We start from the raw sequence: 24701 nt of genomic DNA, 5'->3' as shown, positions 1-24701 counted from the left end.
GCATTGTACAGTGGGACCAGTATGTGCAAACTGTCTTTGAGATTCACTTCCTGTAATGCATCACTTCTCTTTGTGCCTACAATTCACCTAAATATGTCTGTCTCCAGGAGCACGGTAAAAACTAGAGTTTCGCACAGTCTAATGCAGCAGTTGACTCCAGATGAACATCGATAAGAGCTATTCTCTGTTGCATGTGTTTTTCAGGCCTGCAGGTACTATAACTCAGAGCAGCATGTTGTCCATTACAAATATGAAGACTATGCTGGGGACTTTCGTCAACTACCCAGGTAGGCTTTTCAATTTTTTCTCCAGTGAATGTTTTCGTTTTTTGTAATGGAGTAAAACAACGTGTTGTGGAGACCTGATGACATTCTACGACATGCTGGCCTATTATATTTCATGTCCCGTTCATTATGAATAGCTAATGCATAGTGGAAAGGCAGGGATAAAAAGAGGAGGGATTGGGAGAACAGGGCACAGGAAGATGGGGAGCTATGGAATTTTGGTATGGGACACCACTGCTGATATTATACCAGTCCCAACCGGGATACAAGGGATAAGAAAAGTGTTTGTCTCACCTGGGGATTAAGCTTGCAGATGGGTTTCCTGTTTTAAAAAGAAGCCAGTGACAGTGTGCAGGGATAAGTGTCCCATTCAAAGATTAAATCTCAGCAAGAGTGTACAGGAGGGGTGTCCTGACTGAAGACTGTCAGTCAGACTCTCAGTCACAGTCAGCCTGTATCTGCTGAGTCCCTCTTAAACTGAACCAAAACCACCCATTCTGGAGTCACAGGCGCTCTTCTGCAGGAACCTTGAAGCGACGCTCCTATGGTCTTATAAGCATGTGACTTTGAATGAATACATGAATGCATAAAAGTTTCACTCAGTGTGTGAAATTTTACTTTTCATGCGGGCTGATGTGTAAGTAGAAAATGAGATGTAGTGCTTGGATATTCACACAAGTTTTCATTGATCAGTGTCTCCCCAGCCTCTCAAGGGGCCTCTCGTCTGTCAGTGGTCAAGTTCAATGGAGGCACAATTTACTTCAAGGCCCCAATATAGGGCGTCCCTGGAGATCGCCAGTCTAAAAAGAGCACTCCAGCTAGTCTTTTCAACAGCAATGTGACGTCAGTGTCGACAAGCCTCTTAAAGGGCAGCTATTGTGTGCTTCAACTCACAAGACACAAACAAAAGGGATGCGTTGATTGGGGCACTGAAGCGATCATCTCGGAGAATGCCTTTTGTTTAATCCTGTCAGAGAAAGTGTCTGGGGGAGAATTGAATATAGTCACTGCCCATGCAGACAGTTTCTCACAAGTCTGAAAGACAAGGGGTTTTGATGGAACTCAACAGGTCATCCCTGCCCCACCTCCTCCATCTCCCCCAGAAACACAGACAAAAAAAGACACACTGACAGACTACCAATAGATCAGAGAGGTGGAATGGAGAAGGCTTTCCCTCCTTTCATACCTACAGAGACTGAGGAGAGAGAGAGATGGAGAGAACTGAAGGAGGCGAGGTAGGGGAAAGGGGGGAGGGACGGAGAGGGGTGTGGGAATGAGACAGAGAGAGGCTGGACAGTTAAATGGCCGCACGTCCACATTACTGACAGATGGCACAGAACTGCAGAAGAAAGCCCAATTCTCAGCCAGGACGGGTCCAGTACGGTTACATCACGCAGCGTGCACACTGTCAGGAAAAAGCATGATGAAAAGGTCTGGGGAGATAAAGTTGGCGCGGCGTGGTTTGAGACCCGGGACGGAAACCTCGCAGCAATGTGGAGGATGTTGAATGGCTGCGGAAATGGCGCGTGGCAGCTAATCTAATGGGCTTTCTCCTCCTCCTCCTCTTCCTCTTCCCCGAAGACTAATGATAATGGAAATCAGTCTACAGTCACTCAGACCTCATTGTTTTTTTTTCTCTCTGTCTCCATTCCTCAATCCCTTCCTCTGCAGGAAGTTGTACAAGGCAGACAAGCTTCCCTCACACTCCTTCGAGATCGACCATGAGGACGTGGACAAGGATGAGGTTAGGCTTTTGCCCTCTCTGCGTGGCTCAGATTCAAATTTCCATTCAAACGGAGTAGTCAAAATCCCTTTGTAATCAAGAACTATCTTAGCTGTCCTCATTGAGGAAATTCCTTTCACAGTTCACCCTACCAACAGTAGCATTTTTGTTCACCGTATTGCATTTTTCACTGACACGTTAAGCACCCAGATTGTTTGTCAGGTAATATTCAGAATCAGATGCATTATATACAGGCATCATGGTAATCTGACTCTACCATTACAGTAGAAACATCAGAATGAGTGCTAGGTATTGCAGATTGGTTTTCTAGATCAGATATGTAGGACTGCTGTATTCTGGAAAATCTGGAAAAATCTCAAATGACCATGCAGTTGGAGAAAGACATGCCTGCCTTGATACCAGGGCCTGCATTCTGTATCAGTAAGTGAAGCGTCTGCTTCACCCTTCCAAAAAGGGCACAGCTGACCGCAAACATCCATGTTTCACAGGACACAACGTCTTTGTCATCCTCGAAAGGAGGAGGAGGAGGAGGGGGCGGTGGGGGGATCGGCGTGTTCAAATCTGGGTGGCTTTATAAGGGGAACTTCAACAGCACCGTCAACAACAGCATCACAGTCCGGGTAGGAAGCGTGTCTATATCTCCCACTGCGCACTGAGCGTGACCGCTGACTCTCATTCTCCTTCCACCCTTGGTGTTCTTCCCTTTCTGTGTACTTCTGTACCTCTTTCGCTCCCTCGTTTCACTCTCTTTGACCCCCGCTCTCCATCCCTCTCCTTCTTCCTTCCTCTCTCTGCCTGTGTCACAGGCTGTCTGGTGATACATTGGCCTCTGTTCCAGCTCCAGGGTGCTGACACTCCTCCGTGACCTCATCCCCCCTCTGCTCATCCATCCCCTGAAACCATGCAGTCAGACAGAGAGCCGTGCAGTCGGCCTGCTGATCTGTTGAGAGATTGTTTTGTCATAGAACAACTCCTGCTCAGGGCCATTCTAAACACTACCGAGTGTCAAACATTTTGTCAGCTTGGAGGGGTCGTGTTAGTGCATGTTTTATTTGAGAAGAGATGACCCTTTCGTGTGTTTTATATCACTTGTTATTCTTAATGCTTTCTTTTTTCTCTTTTTTTGGCTGCGCTCTTGGGCCGTTGCAGTCATTCAAAAGGAGATATTTCCAGCTGACACAGCTAACTGATAACTCCTACATCATGAACTTCTACAAAGATGAAAAAATATCAAAGGAGCCTAAAGGTTGCATTTTCCTGGACTCGTGCACGGGTGTGGTCCAGGTGGGTCCCAGCACCATGGGGTGACTTTACACAGCCCTTACAGTCACGTAACACACACCCTTACAGTGACATAACATACCCTTACAGTGTCATAACACACCCTTACAGTGGCATAACACACCCTTACAGTGGCATAACACACAGCCTTTCCTTGATATAACACACAATTTCTGTGAAATAGTACACATCTTCATGTTGCATCACTGGCACTCACCAGACAGTACAATATTTCCTTAGTAATAATCATTCAGAGAGCATTCAACTGACATTTAGTTGCATAAGACTTCACAGTGTAGTGGAAAACAGTGATTAACAGCAAACTTGCTCTTGAACAGTAAATAAGGAGAACTACAGGAAGAGCAGCGGGCACATGCTTATTTTCTATGTAAACAACCTCCCTCCAGCCAAGATGGCCTTTGTACCAGAGCACTGGGGGCTGTCCTTGCTCTCTGTGGTTATTCTCTCTCTCTGTCTTTGAGAGAAAGATGACCCCAAAGGACTGTCACACTGTACAGGAAGGGGAAGGGGATTTTTGGGGATGAAGTATTCTGTGGCTTTGAAAAGATGTTGACTGTTTTGCATTGGTTTTTAAACCAAAAGCACAGGGGGCTGTGGTCCACTCACCAGTTTGAAAATTAGAGCCTAACATTGTGGTCAATATTGCTGTATCTCTGTGCTGAGCCAGAGCTGTGTACAGTTTTAAAATAACAAAACACCCTGTCCTTAAACAAAGGAGCTAACCAGTCAAAAAATACACAACCATACATGCACACACATATGTATATACACATGCACTTTCGTGTATACGCACATACATGCATATACAGACACATGCACTTACATATCCACACATACGCATACGCATACGCACACACACACACACACACACACACACACACACACATACATACACAAGCGCATGTGCATATACTCACATACAGACACACGCATTTACACACACACAAACACGGACATACACACAAATATTAAGCATGTGTCTGTGGAATCAGATGATGGTCATCAGTCTGGAGTATGAGCTGGGAGATGGTTATTCAAAGGTCCCAGGTGAACCACGCAGTTGTGTATCACATGAATTGCTCATGACGAAACCCACCCTGACAACTAAGTTACAGAATACAACTAAATATACACCGTATACTGCATGTTGCCCTGGATGAGGGGCATAGGGAGTGAATACTGCACTCTGTGAAGATGGCAGGATTTAAATACAGCAGGGGTGAAGAATGCTGAACTCCTTCCTCTTCCACCGCTATAATTCAGCTGTTTTATTAGCTCATCAGAGTGTAGTCGCTCAGCTGGTGCTGTTGCACAGCACTGAGTTGTGACACCCTGGAGGAAATACGGAATAGAGCAACACGGAGCCCCTGTGATATCATAGTTTTCGCATTATTTATTTTCTCGACACACCCTTATCTAGGGGGATGTTCATAATAATAATTCACTTAAACACGGTCATGTAGTAGTTCAGGTTCAGGTTAATGCAGGGCCTAAACAGGCAGCTTTCTAGTTATGAGTCATGTTCCCTAACCCTTGTGCCACACTACTGCCACTTCTGCTTTGACCAGTGTACACCTCCTGCACACACACTGCACCATCTACTGCGAACTGTGCAATATCAATGCGAGATTAGTTTGGTCCCTCAAACACTGAAGGGTCATTGTGTTGTTAGTGGCATAAGGCAGCACATCTACATCCCCTTGACAGTGGTCAGATGCATCAAAGAGCCATTACCGGTGTTTCCAGTCCTAGAGGCCTATTTCACAGTGCTGAGTGCGATTCAGGTCATGACGTTAAGTTACAGGTTTCTATTGTTAGCATGGGCACTACATTTAACTTTAATGATTTGTAACAGTGCGCACTTTACAGACAGCAGCAGCACTTGCTGGTCAAGTTATGACTAGTTACCATAAAACAAGGCGGCAGTGTAGCATAGTGGTTAAGGAGCAGGAATCATAACCGAAAGGTTGCCGGTTTGACCCCTGCTGGGACGCTGCTGTACCCTTGGGCAAGGTACTTAACCCACAACTACCTCAATAAATATCCGGCTGTATAAATGGATAATATTGTAAAGAGCTGTAACCTATGTAAGTTGCTTTGGATAAAAGCGTCTGCCAAATGAATAAATGTAAACGTATATGTTTGTATTTTATCAAGCCTCAAAGTTGCTTTGCAGTATGAGAGAGCAACAAGCAGCCATGTCTCACTCCCCTCCTGTGCCGGCATACAGAACAACCGGCTGCGGAAGCACGCCTTCGAGCTGAAGATGAACGAGGTGACGTACTTTGTGCTGGCCGCCGAGAGCGAGCAGGACATGGAGGACTGGATCGCCACGCTGACCCGGATCCTGCAGATCAGCCCGCCCGAGGCCCCGGCGCTAGACCGCAAGAGCGTGGACCTGACCGACACGCGGCAGGGTAAGTCCGAAAAGCGCGGCGCAACAGGGCCGAGCAGCGGAACCACAGAATGGGAGACAGCAGCGGGAAGCGCGCTCTACAATACCCTGCTGCAACGGTGTATGACAGGATGGCTAGAAACTACAAATGCTCCAGTGTAGCCATTAGGATGTTAGAACGTGGGAAGAACAGATGCATGTAACATTAGGAGGGTAGTCTTCCGGACGAATGGACTGGACGGGATGGAAACTTTTATTCGACTCCCAGAGACACTCATGTGGAAATGATGGCTCACTGCCTCACTGTAGCAGAGTCTAAAGCAGCAGAATGTGAGATCAGTATAGGCACCGTATGTCAGCAGACTCAGGCCTGCAGCAGTAGGTCAGCTGTAGTTGTATGCTCTCTTTGTGTGGGAGAAGCAGTGTGTGCATATACCTGTCCCCTCTCTTGTGTGAGGCCTTGTGTGTTTGGCCCATAGCTGTGCAATTGTGACTAGACGTTCCTTTAAGTTCCATTAAAGTCCCAGTAAAGGTGGCACTCTCTTACTGCATTCTGCCTTTGTCCCTAAAGCGTCCTTCTTTAAAGCCGGAATGACTGGGATGCCTTCATTGCCTGGGAGCTCCCGAACCAGCATCCTCTCAAGTCTCTTTTTCATTTCAGCAGTGAAAAGACCAGATGCGACAATGGGAAAAGCAAAGAATATGAACGTTAAATTAATAACTGCTTGGTTAAGAATGCCGGAAGGTGACCATTGGAGAAGACTTCTGCCTTCATTCTTATATGGCTGAGTGGGGACTTTCAGAATGAACTTGCTTCTCGTTGATTTGTTTCAGATGTCATAGAGTTATCTTTGAGTGACACAAGTCTTCCTGAAAATGAAGAAGTATCAGAGGACAACATAAACCCTGAACTGGCGAAGGTGGGTAAGGCACTCCTATTGTCGATCACTTACTGCATCGTGCATGCAAGGTTCCATCGCATCAGTCAACATGACATTGAGCTAGCATATCATAATACAAAATAATTAACTAATAATGCATATAAGACAGATATACAACTGTTGCTATACATTTTGGGTGACTTTTCAAGCGTTTATTTGTGTGTGTGTGTGTATGTGTGTGTGTGTATGTATTTGTACGGTGTGTAAATGTGTGCTATTAAATATTACACAATATATTGACCAAAAAATCAATGCGATTTAAAAAGGCATGTCTGTATTTGCTGTCTTGTTACACATATTTGATTTCTTCCTCATATAGAATCATACAGAAGTCTTTATTTGTTTTTTGATTCCCTGTACAGTACATCACAGAAACAGAGGAGATGGTGCGATCTGCCAGGAGAGAAGAGCGACTGAACCTGTTCTCACTCGACCCTGACATACCTGTAGGTGGCTGTGCTGTGTGGCTGTACTGTGTGTGGGGGGCGTCCCAGTGGGGTCTGGTGTTTTACCTGGCGGCTGCCCTGTGTTTCAGGTGCTGCGGAGCCCACGAGGGGAGTTCCCGGCCAGCGAGGCCTCCCCAGTGCGCCCCTTCGAGGAGAAGCTGGGGAAACGTCTGATGATCACATGTCGAAGCCTGAACCTCACTCTGCAGGGCTGCGTGAACGAGACGGAGAACGGACCCGTCACCAACGTAAGATGGCCTTTCTGCTCCCCTCCGACTAAACTGGGAACGATTCGTTCCACCACACGCCCCTCTCAGCGATGCATTAACCCAATGCAGAACACCACAGAAGTCTTAACTCTGTTGCGTAGACTGTAGTGTGAGGGTGGTGTGTCCATTGAGCGGTGTGTCTGTTCTGTGCTGGCGCTTTCTGCAGTGTGTGCCTTCATGCATCATGTGCTCCACAGATTGAGCCTTTCTTTGTGACGGTGGCCTTGTTGGACGTGCGAGAGGGGAGGAAGGTGTCAGCGGATTTCCACGTGGACCTAAACCATGAGGCGGTGAGGCAGATGCTGAACGGTGCGGGGGGTGCAGGAGTGCCAGGGGGCCCCACTACCATACAGGAGAATGGACTCAGCTCCCCTGCTGAAAAGAGACCAGGAGACTGCCAGCTCCAGCCAGATCTGGACGACTGGCTCCGCTTCCCAAAACAGGTAACAGACTGGGCGTGTCTTCCTGTTTCCTGTTTCTGTAAAGTGTGTAAAAACATAAAAAGTGGAGGGAAGTGGCAAAGGAGATATGAATGCTTCCCTTCCATCACCATCAGTTACACATCTTTTTGTGTGTGTGTGTTTGTGTTTGTGTGTGTGTGTGTGTGTGTGTGTGTGTGTGTGTGTGTGTGTGTGTGTGTGTGTTTGTGTGTGTGTGTGTGTGTGTGTGTGGGCTCAGGCCGTCTTCTCAGTGATGAACCCTCACACGGATATCGTGCTGGTGGCCAGGGTGGAGAAGGTGCTGATGGGAAATATTGCCAGTGGGGCGGAGCCTTACATCAAGAACACTGACTCCAGCAAGGTGACGCACTGTCCACCCTGCACATTGCTCTATGTTACATCACTGTGCAGCACTTCCACGTTACACTGTCATGGTTTCACTGTTTTATTTATTAATCCAACAAACACACACAAACAGGGCAAGAGGCTGTTCCTGTACCCTTTATTCTATGAAACAGGGGGCTGGGAAGAGTTACTAGGGGCATTTCAAACTTATTCAAAATCGTTTTTTCAACTGCATGTTATTGAAAACACAGGTATGCAGTGTCTTCATAGAAATTCCAGGGAACACACAATCCTACTTTTGTGTGCTAAATCATGAAGGAGGCAGATGGTTTAGAAATCTATTTTTCCTCAAAGCACCCAAAATTGCTCCCTCTCACACTGGAATTCATAGATCTGGCTTTTGTTCACAGGGTTGAGTACATCACCAGACAGCACAAGTCAGTTACTGCCAGAACTGTGACACAATTTTGATTTAATCTTTTACATAATCTAGGTCATGAAGAGCATATTAATATTTCTGAACCCCTGACTTTTATAATATTAATCCTGCAGTATATTCCCTTTTTAATCTGATGTTTTATTTCTTTCTCTAAAAACTATTTAGACTGTTCAGAAAATGTTAAAATCCAACAAGCAGTTCTGTAGCAAACTTGGAAAATACCGCATGCCTTTCGCCTGGTCTGTAAGGTGAGTGTGATTCGGGGTACAACATATTTTTCTCTTATCTGTTGAATTTTTGTATTGCTCTCCCTGTCCTTGGGAAAGGCTTTAAATTGGTATAGGAATGGTGGCAATTAGTGGAATCAATTAGTTGCTGATGAAATTAAATCTTGCAAGCATGGCAGCCCAAAGAACTAGTGTGGGTTAGAGGGGGACAGATTCCTTAGATGGTACAAGACTCATAGGATAGTTTATGAAAAAACAGACGAATTGTCAGGGGACTAGATTAGGTTTTAGCCTACTTGAGCCAATGGAATGTGTAGTTTGTCCTTTTGAAAACTGTTAGTTTTGGAGTTATGGTGGTACATGCTGTCCTAAAATGGCTTACTATCTACAACACCACTGCTGTAGCTGTGCTTATCCCAACTGTGCTGCGATGGAACCAGATAGCGCAGGTATTTGTGGTGACTCAGCTTCCTGTTTGTGAGCAAAAGTGTGGCGTGGCCACGGGCATCCCCTGGGTCTTAGTGCCTACCTACTGCTCTCCCTCAGGTCCGTGTTCAAGGACAATCAGGGGACCGTGGACCGGGAATCTCGCTTCTCCCCTCTCTTCAAGCAGGAGAGCAACAAGATCTCCACAGAAGACCTGATCAAGCTCATCGCTGAGTACAGAAGGTAGAGCGCAGCACCTGCTTGTCACAACGATCAAGCTACCCTGCTGCCATCACTACCCACCTCAGTACAGCTGCAGTGTCATGGTGCATCATATTTACCTTGCTACACTGCTGTCATAACTGCATAACCACAGTTACAATTCAGCAATACTGACACTGCAGCAGCTATACCCCCCTGCTGACACAGCTCAGCTATCATTCAACACAGAGCACTGAGGATACCATACACCGAGCTGGAACTGGTACACATATCTTTCCAGCTGGATGGTAACCTGAAGTAAACGGTTACAAAGGATATATTTAAATTTCCAATGCAGCACACTCCAGAGACCTCAGCAAAATGTTGTTGTTATCTGATCTTGCGTGCTTAATGTTATTTTTGACTGTTGTTGTCTGTGCTGTTGGAAAAAAAAAGAAAAAGAAAAAACATAGTGCTGCATTTTTGTGGACTGCACACGCTGTTTTGCACTCACTGAGTGTCGTCTCTTCAGGGCAGAGAAGACCAGTAAGCTGCAGACCATCCCTGGCAGCCTGGAGATATCTGTGGACTGTGTCCCTATGGAGCATCCCAGTATGTCCCCCTTTCTATGTCCTCAGTCCTGTAGAACTCTGCCACTGCATCCTTTGGGCCCTGTCAAAAAGCTCTGTGAGAATGTGTCCGAGTGTGTGTGTGTGTGTGTGTGTGTGTGTGTGTGTGCGTGAACACTATCAGGTGATCTTTGCAGTTACAAGTCCCACCCGCCACACCAACACCATCATGGACTTCATGTAGATGATGCTGGTGGGAAATCTTGCCACTGGGCAGAGCCTACATCAAAAAATCTATACTCAGATAGGTTCCCTCCCTTGCTACTGTTGGAGATTTGTATAGAGCCCTTAAGTCCAGTCATGCTATAAGGTGCTCAGCTGTAGAGGGCTTTAGAATTGCTGCCAATGAGATTTTATTGTCCATTAAATATCGGGAGAAATCTTTTCTTGGTAATTGGTTGTACTGAAAACGACCCGATCCCTAAGACTGATGACGTGTAAGAAGGAAGGCATTAAGCTAATTGTCCACTACTCTATGTGGATGAAGTGTGGAAAGGGGGCAATGAGAGAAAATGTTTTATCAAGAAAAGAGCGTGATTGCAATAGAGATCAATCCCAGGCAATGTCTAACTGAGAGAGCCCATTGACTCCTCACTTTTAGACATCCAACAGTGGCTAATAACCTCTTTCCACATTGCTTTAACACAGTGGTGACACAGCAGGCTTATGACATTGCCATATGTTAGCTGAGATGTTATTACCCCCTGCTTCCTGTAGTTCTTGCTGATGTGTCATTTTTATCTCATTTGAATGAACACATATAGTGTATAAGGTGTATCTCTGTTAACATCATTGTAATATCAATGTGTGATGTCATGACAGCTGTGTTAGATTAGGTGGATGAAGGCCTTAAAGAATTTAACCCCAACCCTTTTCCTAACCTTATGCCTAATGGAAGCCTAACCATAACCCAATCACAACCGTGTATGGTCTGACATTAATTCTCACGTTGGTGAGACAGCGCCGTGAAGTGCTTATAGATGAAGATACGTGATGTGTCCCCCATAATGCCATCTCCCTGTGCAGACTGTGTGACGTCCTCGTACGTTCTGCTGAAGCCCTTCGAGGACTGCAAGCAGCACCCCCCGACTGTGGAGGTGGAAGAGTTCGTCCAGGAGTCGGCCAAGTTCTCCCAGCCTTACAGAGTCTACAAGAACCACATCTACGTGTATCCCAGACACCTCAAGTACGACAGCCAGAAGAGCTTTGCCAAGGTAACATACTCAGGCGGGTTGAGTTACACTATTTGCTCGCCACCTCCTGGCATAGACCGCTTCTCTCATCGCTGGAATGTATTGCTTGGATGTAGTAGATGTGAAAGACCCAGCTGAGCTCACTGTATTTCTGCAGTTTTGTGAGGCCTGCAATCTGTTTTACAGGCACGAAACATAGCAGTCTACGTGGAGTTCCGGAGCTCAGATGAAGAAACTGCCAAACCCTTGAGGGTAATGTTTCATGGTCCTGCTGAAAGTTGTTTTTTTTTTTTTGGTTGTCCGTGATCACTGACCTAAGAATTCAGCCTTTTAGTATGAAGGAATTACATTTGGGTGAGTACACCCTTGATTAAGAAAGTTAGTTTACATTGAGTATCTTTTTTGATCCCACAGTGCATCTACGGAAAGCCTGGGGGTCCGGTTTTCTCCACCGCAGCCTGCTCTACTGTACTCCACCACTCACAGAACCCTGACTTCTACGATGAGGTCAGTGAGGAAGCAGCGGGTTCCCATGCTCTGGGATGGCAGCAGATCTCTAAGAGCTAACTGCAAATAGGGAGCTACTGTACAGATGCCCATTCTGCATATGGTCCATAATGTCCCGCTTTTCGCTCTCTGTCTCTCAGGTGAAGATCGAACTGCCCACCCAGCTCCACGACAAACACCACCTGCTGTTCTCATTCTACCACGTCACCTGTGACATTAATGCCAAGACCAATGCCAAGAAGAAAGAAGCCCTGGAGACTTCAGGTGTGGAGGGCAAAATAAACTGTTTGAGACTCTCACGTGCTATATTATGTCAAACAGGCTGTTAGATTCTAATTGCTGGCCATCTTCTGACACAGACTGGCCCACCTCTCAGTGCCACTCAATCCCCGCCCCCTAACACCTGATACCTCTAGTATTTGATTCTTATTTTACGTGTAGTATTGTGATGTATTGGTATCATAGTATACATGGCTTCTGTCAGATTGCACAAATTAACTTGTGGTAGGGCTCGAATAGTGTTATCTCCAAACTCACTGGTCTGGGAGTGTTGTTAGCCTGGTCTGACACTGTTGTTCGTTTAAATTGAATGGATACACTTATGTGTGCTGGAAGTTGTTCTGGAGTGTCTGCTAAATGCATGTAATTTAATGTATGCAGCAGTAATCATTCTTATCGAGGCTTACATTTGCATGTAAACATATGCTTGAGATAGTCATTTACAAAATCACACATATATGAATATCTATCAGCTTTCAAGTGGGTTTTTTATGTGGCTTGACAGACTAATTTTGTAGGGGGTAACCAAAGACACATCTACACCCACAAAAAACGGTCATTTGAAGAAACAAAATGTTTGTCATAGAATGGCCTAAATAAAGAAGCAAATCCACTGTCTTTATGCATCTCTTTCCGGAAGTTAAAGGTCAGATGTATTTGTAATCACAAAATGGCAACCACCAGGTCAGATGTAATCTCTATTGTTTTGAGAGTTTTGAAAATTCTCTTTTTATCTTATAATGTTTGAGCAAATCCATAGGGCACACAAAGCACTTTGTAGAGAGCATTCTTCCTTGGCTGACCATCTGATCATTTACAGACACAAATAATTATACAGAAAACCTTGTGTGTGTATCAGTGTGTGATGTCTGAATAGTGAGGTTTTAAAGAAATTTAGTTTAGAAATTTAGGAGTGCAAAGTTAAGAAAATGCTCACTAAGCCTTTCAATGGAGGATGAGTTGCTAAAAAAGCAGCTGGTGGATGTCAGTTGGAACTTACCCCTGGTTATGAGGTGCACTTTTATAGAGACACTGTCCTGTTAAGGGATTGTTTTGTGGCCAGTGCATTTGATGCCTCTGTCCCCTCTTTCTCTGTCTGTCCCATCACAGTGGGTTATGCCTGGTTGCCCCTACTGAAGGAGGGGCGTCTGGCCTCACAGGAGTACAACATCCCAGTGTCCTGCACCCTGCCCCAGGGCTACCTGCACATCAAGGAGCCAGGCTCAGGAAAGGTGAGGGAGGGGGGCAGACAGAGAGGGAGGAGGGATGAGGGCCTGACAGACGGAGGGAATGTGAGGGCGAATGAAATCAGAAGAGGTTCTGGGAGACAGGAGGGAAAGAGGAGGGTAGAGAGCAGGTCAGTGGGTGGGCAGAGCAGAAGATGAAACTGAATAGAGAGGGGAAGGTAGATGACAGACAGGAGCAGAAATGTTCAGCCCTTGCTTGGCCATATTACTGTATGTGCATTTCCATGGCTCAGTGATCTCTACCTTTTTTTGGGGGACAGAATGGGCCGGACATCAAGTGGGTGGACGGAGGGAAGGCCATATTTAAGGTGTCCACTCACGTCCTGTCCACCGTCTACACTCAGGTATGTGAGAAATACGTGAAACATATATGAGCTTATATGAGATTGTCACCTCTACTGGGTGCTCCCTGTCAGCATGACAGTGACAGAATGTTCTTGTCTTGGCAGGACCCCCACTTGAACCGTTTCTTCCAGCAGTGCCAAAAACGAGAGATGGACCTCTCTCAACCACCTACCTCAAACTTCATCAACTGTCTCAAGGTGAGAGGAACAGTGTTCAGCTACGAAGCTTGGTATAAGAATAAGACAGGAGGCTTCAATGACCAACTATGAGCAGTATATGTTACCTCCAGGTAAATGGCAGTATTTACACACTGAAAGTCTGCATTCGCTTACAGAGTTGATTAATTATATGATAGATAAAGAGACAGACGAAAAGATGGATAGTTAGATCCTTACCCAACACAGCATGCATGTCTACCATTTTCCTAACATTTTCCGAAATGTTTTTCCCTGCAGGGCCTGCTCAGCATGGAGAAGATCCATGTGATCATCCGCTTCCTGCCAGTGCTCTTCAACCAGCTGTTCAAGGTCCTTACCCAGAACGACAATGACGAGGTCACCACTGCCACCACACGGTAGGCGTCTGCACTACAGGGAGATTTGCGACTTGTGTTTATGTGGATTAAGCCAAATTCCAGGAAAACTTACTGACATTCACTCATGAGAGCCATGTTCACATGTATAGTAATTGTATTAATGGGATCCAATGTCTCAGCCCTACCTGACTGACTCATTAGATAAAATGGACACCTACCTCCTCTACCTACGTTTTACTTACTTTGAAAAAGAACTTGCATTTTAAAACTGAGGTCAAAGCTCAACTACAGTATCTACTAAATCTAGTCCATTGTTGACATTTAACTTCAACTATGGACTAGATTAGAGAAATCAAGTGGTAAAATTCACAGAGGCAGTGAATATTTGTGCAGATGTGAAGTGTAATATGCTAAAGTGATTATCTTTTTTTGGTTTGGTTTTATTTACTTTGTACCAAACACCATGATCACCTAAATATCTGTTCCTATAGGGTTCACAGTACCGTATGAAGAAAATGCTATCATTTTTTCATATCTAAAGTGTCAAGTGACAAATGGAAACTGTGGAATTGTGTTTTCGCACATTGAGATTTTCTTTGGATGCGATGTGACAAATTGGCTTTTACATATAAGGCAAGCGTTTTCCCTCTACAGCCCATGGTCCTCATTTCCAGGTTGTCATTGGATAAGGTGCCACTCGTATCATGAGAATGCTTAGTGAAGGACAGGGACCGTTGAAGCGTTATCAAACAATCAGACTCCCCTCCCGCTCTCCCGCGCTTCTCAATAATTAACTTCCCTCCACGTGAATCTGAATGCAAAACAGCACAGCTTATCGGGAGTCAAAATGCAATGACTAGAAAGGAGAGGTCCGCTTTTGATATTGGTGTCAGAGTTTTCACTTCCTCCGAAGAAGGTGATGTTCTGAAGGCCTCCTGCTGTGCCTCCAAACAAGTATCGCAGTTCTTTGCCATACAAAAACAAACTGACTGACCCCGCCTGTGTGGGAGCATAATGGTGTCTGCAGACAGCTACAGAGAGCTGTATATATATCTCAGCATGACACTGATTAGTGTAATGGGAAATGCGGACAGCCAGCACTTCCTAATGTTCTCCTGTCCTTGTTGCGAAGGTTTGAGCTATGAGATAATGTTACTGCAGTGTTGTGGCAGTGTTGTGAGAGCATTGCATGTGTAATGGGTACACAGTGTGACTGGACTGAAGATAAAATGGAGCTCCGACATGGCCTTCATTTTCTTCATTTTCACCTTGCATTTGCTTTAGTAGATATTTAGTAGCATTACAGTTAATACTGAAGCTTAAAAACACTGAATGGCTCAGGGTATAGGTCTAGAGTGCAGCATAATGCGCTACACGTCTCTCACCTTATATGCATCACAGCACTTTATTGAGTTATTGTTCGTTGTATGTTCCAACACCCATATGGTATTGCAGAAATGTTAAGAATGCATTATGTGCTCACTGGACATTGACCTAATGTGTGTTCTTGCCTTTTCAGGGTTCTGGTGCACATTGTTGCTAAGTGCCATGAAGATAGCTTGGACCACTACCTGCACTCCTACATAAAGGTATCTATGTGGGTGTTTTAATGATCTTCTCTCTGTGTCTTAATGGGGTTCATTGCCTTCTTCCACCCCCAGTATTGTTATGCATGGAATGAAGGTGTTTCTAGAGTGAGCAGCATAGCAATCACATGGTGTGCTTGGATGTCAGTTGTTTCAGAGGGATGTGCTTGGGTCTTTGGCCAGTTGTACTGCCATCACAGGAAGAACCAGATATCTGTTGCCTGGGGCAGTTATATTCTCTGTGATGTACCGCAGTAGATTCTCTGTGATCTATCAGTAGATCATAGTCGTAGTAGTAGTTTTGCAGTAGCAGTAGTTTTGCCTCCACTCAAGGCACACTTGCCAGGGAAACATCACTGTCCTGTTCTCCTCTGCTATGACTGAACTCACAGTGACAGTCTGTGAGTGCTATTTAGACGAGACGATGTGTGGTTGACGAGTAATTCCATTAGTTGTCTCCCTTGACACATTGCACATCATTATGGGTCTTTATTGATACATTTTACATTGAATCACAGTACTTGTACTCATTTACCAGTGATGATTTGTCACTGCCGTCTTTTTTTAACCTGGCGACGAAATGAACCTGGATGCGGATTGCTGGTAGTGACATTTTCAGTGTCTGTTGCTAGGGTGATTTTTGTCATTTGTAGGCCAGTGTTGTGTTATGACTGGCAAATGTCACCCCAGGGGAAGCTGTGTTAGCGCACCTGCAGTTGAACCCTCCTCTCTCGGGGACACGCTCCTGCTCTCCTCGTTCCCCCTGTTAGCCGGAGGGTTTCATGGCAGACGGCCAAAAGGCACAAATAAGCCAATTAGCGAAATAAAGAGAAGGAGGCTTTGTGCAGGCACCAGAGAAACGTGGCCCTCTGGCTAGGGCCGTGCGCCCAGAACGCTGTGAACACAGAGAGAAGAAAAAATGCTCGTCTCTCAGCGCACGCACAAAAAGAACCTGGCTTTGGGGCAAAGAAGGAGAGGGGAGAGAAGCAAGAGGGGCAGGGCAAAAAAACACTATTTCAATATGCTTGTTGGAGGGGATTTCTGTCTGCTAGAAAAGAATGTGGAAAAAGAAAGGACAGTAGACTACGGGGAGGAGAGGTCCTGTTTCATGTAGGAGAGCTTAAGAATAAAGCACTTGATCTTTGAAAGGACGGAGAGAGGACAGGGGAGGGGGAGAGAGGGGGCCACCTTAATGGGAATGGGGTTGCCATGGAAACTGATTGGCATAGTGCATTGGACTGGTGGGCAGTCAGCAATGTCAGCCAAGACTGTGTGTGTGTGTGTCAGTGAGGGAAAGATAGAGAGAGGTAGAGAGAGACTGTGTGTGTGTGTGTGTGTGTGTGTGTAAGTATGCATGTACCTGTGCTTGTATGTACAGATACATGCCTGTATCTGTGCAGAGTGAGGACTGGGTTGAGTGATTGAGTGAACATAGCCAGATCTTGCAGATCTGAGTCCCAGTGGCTGTGACACCATCTAAAACACACAACCTTCTGTAGAGACACTACAGAAAACTGTGGGTACAGCCCAGGAGAAAAAATAGCAGGCCAAAGGCACCACATCCTGCACCAAATTTCACCTAGGACTGTAGCTGCATCAGCCCTTTACATGTCTGCAGCAGGTAGAGTCATGAGAAATTAAATGTGAAAAGCTTTAGGTTTTTTGCCTTTTCCTCCTTGGCAAGAGGTCCCTAAAGTATAGTTGGCATTTAAGTCCCCCCAACACATAGAGGGAACCAAAGAGAACAATAAACAAGTTAATGAATCATTGATTGTTTAGGGTTTGGTAGATTGACAGATTTTATGTACATAGAGATACTCAAACCACTTAATTAGCAAGAGAAAGTAAGATGTTATATACGAACAAACAGAATATTTAGATAGATGTATTATTAATCGTTAGAAAGCCTTTGATTTTGTAATACCCAGTGTCCAACCATGTGTATATCTTCTTGACATGCATCCAATTAAGCCAAACTTACTTATCAACTCTAATTCTACAAAGTAAGTCATTTGTCCCATTCAATAAAATATTCATCATTTTTGCATGTGCAAAGTCACGGTTCAGATTAACCAAAGACTTTGCAAGTTTCTGGGAGAGTTAGCAGTTCCAGAGTGTTAAGGCAGCAGTATGGCATTAATTGCTGTTTGCTGCTGGTGTTTTTGGTGGAGCTTCTGCTGGCTGTGGTGCAAAGTGTGTTTGTGTCTCTGTGTAGAGTCTCACAGTCCCACGTGTCTCACAACGTTGCAGTATGTGTTTCGGACGGAGTGCCACGGCTTTCGGACAGTCCACGAGGAGCTGGCCAAGGGAATGTCCTCAGACCTGAAGAGCAACGAGCAGACGGCCGTGAAAAACATCCTGAAGGTACGTTCTCCACCCATGCCAGGCTCCTGGCTGCTGCTGAGATGCACAAACAAAGGGATTGTGGGAAGGATTCACTGAATGTGATAAACAGGATGCCGTCTGTGGTTGTTCTTCTTCACAGTACTCCTGGTTCTTCTTTGAGCTGATCATCAAGTCCATGGCCCAGTATCTGATGGATTCAGACAAGATAAAGGTAGAATATGGGCAAGATGTTACTACAGAAAGTCTGCTTCACTGCACCCTGTAATGCAATGATCCAGTGCAGTTTGAATTAATGCACCTACAGTGTGAGTGCTGCCAAATGAAGACTTTAAGGTTTTAGGTATTTTATAGGGGCTGACTTTGTGTGCATTGTATGAGTGTTGACACTGTATTGCCATATGCTTGCCTTTATTATCGTACTGACTGTACTGTGTCCGGTCAGCTCCCGCGACCGCAGCGGTTCCCTGCCTCGTACCTGGGCAAGCTGGAGGCTCTGGTCATGACAGCGTCCGACCACGTCTTCTGGAAAAATAAGGACATGCCAGAGGAGACCCGCAGTGCCAACATGGCAATCGCTTGCTTTGTAAAGGTGGGCTCATGCGTTACATTCAAATAAATACAGAGAGACACTTTAATCTCATAGTTGGCTAGCAGAGTTCTCACTATTTGCTTACTTGGACAGAGTGGGTTATGGTTGGACAGATGTATTAGAAGAGCCTGTGTGTATACCTCAGGCATAATGATCTTACCTCCTACCCCATGTCCCCCCTACTGTTCTCTCACAGCGCTGCTTCACCTTCATGGATCGAGGATTCACCTTCAAGCTAATCAGCAACTACATCAACATGATTACAGCCACTGATAACAAGGTAGCAAGGCACACGCCTCCCTGTTTTTACATACAGTTCATAACTATGAGAAAGGTAGGGCAGCACTCCACCCTTTTGGGTCTAATTTTCCAGTGAATCTGTATAAAAACATCATATATGTTTACATTCATTTTTTTATACTAATGAAGAAACCCCAGAGACATTATTTTAGAACCCGTTCATTTGCTGGTTTGGATGATTTCTGTGGGAGGCTGATGTAATGTAAGCTGTTCGCTGCCGGAAGGTCATGACCCTTGTGTTGTTTCAGACTCTGTGTGAGTTCAAGTTTGAGTTCCTGCGGGAGGTGTGCAACCACGAGCACTATATCCAGCTCAGCCTGCCCATCCCCTCCGCCCGCATCACAGGTGAGAGAGGTCAGATGCAGGTCTGTATTTGGTGTTCAGATAGGCCTCCACTGAACGGTCATGCGTAAGCTTGAGTTCACTCTCACTTCAGCATAATGTACTGTGTGTGTGTGTGTGTGTGCCTTCTCAACAGTTTTCTGTTTCATCTTTTTTTGTTCCGTCAGACAATGCCTCACCATCGGAAACACAAAGCGCGCAGGGTACTTCTGTTTGCTTACATTTTCACACTTTTGCATTATTGATGACAGTGTTCTGAATGCACCACTGTTCATCCTTCTGTAACAAGTGAATTCTTTTTGAGACTTACTCACATCACAAATTAAGGTGGTTTAACCCCCTGCCCCCAACTCTTTGCCACCCCCTAGTGGACGTGCCAGAGTATAGTCTGACGGGGGAGTTCTGCAGGAAGCACTTCTTGACAGGACTGTTGCTACGGGAACTGGGCCTTGCACTGCAAGACGAACAGGACCTGCGCCACCTTGCCCTTGCCAGCCTCAAGAACCTGATGGCCAAGCACTCACTGGACTCTCGCTACGCCCACAGGGTATGCCCCTACACCCAGCTGTCACTAAATATTCTTAGCTTATCTTTTTTCTCAATGATACATACTTCACGTTCTCTGTAAAGACTGAAATAGCCTCCGTCTCCCTCATTTTTCCAGCTGTTTTCTGCCTGTTTCTGAGTTCTCCTTTTTACTGTTGGATTTTAACAGCATTAGAACAGGCGGCGCATGGCACGCATGGCTCGTTTTCACCGTCCTCTTTGCGGTTTCGTGGTTTTTCACTTTATTGTGTTTTTCCCACGCAAAAAAAAAAAAGGTTGTCGTACGATATTTTCCAGGCGCATCTGCGATTGTCAGGGAGGTGCTGTTAAACAGAGACAACGTGCTGCAGTGAGGTTAGAGAAGGTACGGAACAGCAGGAAACCATTAGGCAGGGTTGCCCCCCCCCCCTCCGCCCCTCCGTACAGGAAACTGTGTAATGCTCAGCGGGACCCATGTTAGAGCTCAGGGGCCTGGACTGGGCGGGGTCCAGCCAGCCAGATCGCACAAAGATTAGCATTCTGGCAAGCAGCACACTGCAGTGGGACAGCTGGAGTTAACCCTGGAGCAGGAATGATGTCAGACTCTCTCTCTCTCTCTCGCTCGCTCGCACAACGTCTGTCTTTTATACTGTCTCACACTTTTGCCCTCTGTCTTTCAAACACTCTGTCTGGCTCCCATATTCACCCACACTCTCTCACAGTGAAAATCAAACCAGTTTTATTAGCATGACAAAAATAACTGTGCGCTCAGCCAAAGCTCTTACAAAGATGGTAATGAATAACGCACAACCTAAAGCAAATTTGCAGGCAATGTGAAAGTGATTTAGAGCAGTTATGACTTCATCTTCAGGATCTCACATCTGATACCACAGCATGTTTCATTGCATACTATACAGTTGTTTTAATCTTTGTTCCACAGTCTGTTCTATACATTAGTCATCTGAGAAAGCTGCTGTTTCATCAGTGATGCTCAGGTTATCCTACATTCAGGACAGCTGACTCCCACAGCCACAGATCCAACATTGCTTAACACTAATCCACACACTGTTGTACAGGTTTAGGATTATGCAACAATGTCTTGACTATGACCTTTGAACCCTGTGAACTCCATTCTCCTTGCCTAGGACAAGCTTGCTAAGATTGCGTCGCTGTACCTGCCCCTGTACGGCCTCATCCTAGACAACATGCCACGGTTCTTCCTCCGAGACCTGTTCCCCATCTACTTCAACTCCAGTGACCAAGTAAGAGCCTGGCCGCTCCCACGCCCATGATGTCATCGCATCATGACATCATTGTTATTGCCATGAATTCACAGCCAGGCGAAGCACTCGTCCAGCGAAAGTCACGTAGGGGTCACTGATATCAAAATACAGTGCAGATCACAGGGAGCACAGAGGGGTTGTTATGATTTATGTGAGTCCGGGCTGTCGCTGAGTAGCTAGAGTTACAGCAGTGCCACCGACGAGAGTCATTAATAGTGCTGAAATGCTTACAAATGGGCCATGATTTCAGCAAAACCTAATCTGAGCTTCTGCTGTGAAGATACCAGTCTTATTTCCCAGAGAACAGGCCCCATAGTGCAATCTCAGTGCGGTATCTACTGAGTGTGAAAAGCCATTTGTCTTAATCAGCAAGTTACTGGGACGTCAAAAAAATGGATGGAGCTTTTCTAAATATAGGATCTGTCATTGTCCCGGAAATTAATGGGACCTTGAAATACACCCCCTGACCTCACAATGTCAAGTCTGACAATCCACAGCTGATATTCATACACTACATTAGATGTGTGCTGGCTGTGTTTCTGTAGCAGCAAGTGCCCTGTGCTACAGTATGAAGCTCTCCTCTTAGTTCTATTTTTCTGGGTCTGTGTAGCTTTCAGAAACACCCCACAAAACCACAGGAAGTACACCTCATTTCCTGCCTCTCTCACTGGTGTCGCTGTGACTCTGTTGCTCTCTCCAGGGGTCCCGGGATGACCTGAGTGTGGGTGGAGGCCTGCCAGGGCAGATGGCTCATGCAATCAGGCATGGCAACTCTGTGGATGCCTCCTTCTCCAAGGAGGTGCTCAACTCCATCACAGGTATCTACGCACATGACTCACCTGTCCCCTGAGAAGAGCTGGGTCTGTCAGAGAAAGACAGCTGATATCTTTTGGGGAGATGTAGACTTCTAATAGATCAGATATGTCAATCACCGAAAGTACTAATTCATATAAAGCAAGGCACATGGTTCTCGGGGGAGAAATCAAAATTTCTTTCCAAAATGTTTTTACATTAGAGGTCAGTGTGTGACATTCCACCCCCAGATGCATGAGCAACGATTTGGGTTCTTGATTTCAAAGTCCCTGCAGCAAGTCAGTCTTTTTCTGATCTCACACACAGATAGGTATATGCATATGTAGAGAGCTGTCCTGAAGCATTTAAGCCATTTGTTTTTTATTGAAATGTTGACATTTCTCAAAATTGTATTCAAAAACATGTATCCCATCTCACTTAGGTCTCACATGCCTGTAGGCCTCAGAATGTATATCCATTATGAAGTTAGTCTCTCCCCATTTGCTTTTTAGCAGAAGGCTAGTGCACTGCTGAAATGGGTATCAGTGTAAAGACAAAAGCCAACTTAGCATACGTTGAGTAGCTCCAGTGACTGACTCAACTGGAGAATGGCCAGTTTTCTATACCCTCTGATCTCTGACCCTCTTATTTTTCCCCAGCCTTCTCATCTCTCGCGGTGTCTACGGGAAACCATGCAGACTCCAGGGGCTCCCTGATCAGCATTGAGTCCAATCCCAGCACCAGCGACAAGAACAGCGAGAAGACAGACGGCTGCGAGAAGGTTAGGTGTTGTGATAGCATGCTAGAAGTATCCACAAGAACCAGGCAGTTAATGGGTACCAATACATTAATTAGTTTAACTGCACTGCTACAGTAATTAGGTTAGCAGTGTAAGCTGTTGGTCAGCAGTTAATGCTGGGAGACATGTAGAATATTTTGATTTATGCAAAATGAGTTTAACAAAGGCATCCAATGAACACAAGCTTTTGCTTTCCCTCAACGTCTCAGTTCGCACGACCACAGTCCCTGATCGGCTTTGGTTCACGGTTCGACAAGCTGGACCAGGCCGAGACCCGCAGCCTGCTCATGTGTTTCCTCCATATCATGAAGACCATCTCAGAGGGTGAGTCCCACCTCCTGATTAGGGCTGTCCATTCACGGACACCGAGAATAACACCTGGCTTGGACATTCGAGACTGAGTCTCAGCATCAGCACAGCCATGGTCACAACTCCGGATTGTTTATATAGTGAACACACTGCCACGCCTCCACTGATACTGGCCTCTGGAGCCCTCACAATTCTACACCCAAAGTGCAATCCCAGAATGCAACAAACTCAATATAGTGCAGCTATTGGTACAGTCATCAATGGTCTGCTCATAGTGAAATCTGTGTCACAACTCAGAATTCAAACATCAGTGCCAGATCGGTGCTGTCTGTACAGTATTTTTAGTGTGTGTGGGTGTATGTGTGTATATGTATGTATGTGTGCAGATTGCTTAGCTAAAAATTTTGCCTTTTGCTGTCATTTTTTTTCAATTTGATTTAGCGAATTAAAAAAAGATGTCATTGCAGAATGTGGCAGCCACTGTAACAAAACCAACCACGCGAAGCTGACAGCATCATAATTCACTTTGTTATTGCTCTTGTGTTTTTCAGATGTCATGGTCTCCTACTGGCACCGGGCAGTACATCAGGAAATCTCTGACTTCTTTAACATCTTAGAGTACGTATCCTCTTAAAGAGCTTCATTTTACCTTCACAGCAGGGCCAGAACAGCCACATATTATTTTTAGTGCTGATGCAAATCGTGTCTCTTTTGTACTTTTCAAGGCCAATTGGGTTTCATTGTCATAGCGAGCAGTTGCAGCACTTTGCTTTTTAAGTCATCAGTGTTTCAGGAGCCAGCGGAGGCACGGAATGAACTTTTAATAGGCTTTTTGTTCTTAGGACGGCTGCAAGCAGTGCCACCGTCGTGCTCTTGAAGGGTTTAGTGTTGTAGGGCAGCGTGGTGCGGGAAGCCGCCAGCGTTCGGGGGCCAGAGGTCAGAGCAGAGATACCACTGCATTCTTCAAGGGCTTAGTGTTCGGCATGGGAGGAAGTGCCACCGCCGTTGTACTTTTAAAGGGCTCGGCGCTTTGCTGCACAGCATGGCCACCACAGCGTGTCTGGAAAGATCCCTCTCATTAATTCTGCTCCGGTCGGACTCTCCTGCCTCTCATTGCTAATAAGGCCGGCGGAGAGTGATGAAGACAGAGCTGCTCTGTAGTGTGTGAATCCCCTGCCAGGGCACAGCCAGAGAGGAGTGGAGAGGTGGGGGGGGGGGGGGGGGGGGGGGGACCGTGTGTTAATTCTTTTCAGGGCTAATGACTTTTTTATACCAGAACAAGTGAGGTTGTGTCTGCTTAAATAGAGACAGAACAGGGAAGATATACAACAGGATCCCAGAGGGTATGACAGAAATGGGGAGAAGAGAGAGGACAAATAAGAGAGATAGGGGCAGAGAAAAAGTGGAAAATATAGAAAGAGCGAGACAGGGACAGAGAGAGGGAGTGACAGGGAGCACTGTAATGCAACTCAACAGAATGTGAAAATGATCCAGCTATCCCTGCCACAATATATGGCTGTAAATTTGTTGCCTGTCCTGCCTGATCCAGACCAGCTGTAATTATAATGAAGAGGCCTTAATGACAATGTGCAGCTCTCCCAGGAGTTCTTTCCATGGCAGTTTTTTTTTTTTTTTT

At 45.7% G+C, this 24701-nt stretch overlaps 1 protein-coding gene across 1 annotated transcript in view; it reads left to right on the top strand.

Moving 5' to 3' along the window:
• dock10 (dedicator of cytokinesis 10) overlaps positions 1–24701 on the top strand; it is an 88276-nt gene that overhangs the window by 44442 nt on the left and 19133 nt on the right. The window contains exons 4-37 of the mRNA XM_036536986.1: positions 205–287; positions 1956–2028; positions 2517–2648; positions 3178–3312; positions 5561–5747; positions 6560–6645; positions 7029–7112; positions 7202–7360; positions 7579–7824; positions 8060–8182; positions 8771–8853; positions 9379–9501; positions 9992–10071; positions 11115–11302; positions 11468–11533; positions 11696–11788; positions 11929–12052; positions 13178–13299; positions 13575–13658; positions 13764–13856; positions 14115–14233; positions 15714–15783; positions 18031–18144; positions 18266–18337; positions 18569–18715; positions 18912–18995; positions 19264–19360; positions 19525–19560; positions 19726–19904; positions 21028–21144; positions 21866–21983; positions 22617–22738; positions 22966–23080; positions 23617–23683. Of these exons, the coding sequence (XP_036392879.1) occupies positions 205–287; positions 1956–2028; positions 2517–2648; positions 3178–3312; positions 5561–5747; positions 6560–6645; positions 7029–7112; positions 7202–7360; positions 7579–7824; positions 8060–8182; positions 8771–8853; positions 9379–9501; positions 9992–10071; positions 11115–11302; positions 11468–11533; positions 11696–11788; positions 11929–12052; positions 13178–13299; positions 13575–13658; positions 13764–13856; positions 14115–14233; positions 15714–15783; positions 18031–18144; positions 18266–18337; positions 18569–18715; positions 18912–18995; positions 19264–19360; positions 19525–19560; positions 19726–19904; positions 21028–21144; positions 21866–21983; positions 22617–22738; positions 22966–23080; positions 23617–23683 (3821 nt within the window). The remainder of the gene's footprint in view (positions 1–204; positions 288–1955; positions 2029–2516; positions 2649–3177; positions 3313–5560; positions 5748–6559; positions 6646–7028; positions 7113–7201; positions 7361–7578; positions 7825–8059; positions 8183–8770; positions 8854–9378; positions 9502–9991; positions 10072–11114; positions 11303–11467; positions 11534–11695; positions 11789–11928; positions 12053–13177; positions 13300–13574; positions 13659–13763; positions 13857–14114; positions 14234–15713; positions 15784–18030; positions 18145–18265; positions 18338–18568; positions 18716–18911; positions 18996–19263; positions 19361–19524; positions 19561–19725; positions 19905–21027; positions 21145–21865; positions 21984–22616; positions 22739–22965; positions 23081–23616; positions 23684–24701) is intronic.

This window comes from Megalops cyprinoides, chromosome 9 (genome assembly GCF_013368585.1).
Source record: "Megalops cyprinoides isolate fMegCyp1 chromosome 9, fMegCyp1.pri, whole genome shotgun sequence".
In the NCBI taxonomy this organism is placed as follows: Eukaryota; Metazoa; Chordata; class Actinopteri; order Elopiformes; family Megalopidae; genus Megalops; species Megalops cyprinoides.
This window is presented reverse-complemented; position numbering and strand designations above follow the sequence as displayed.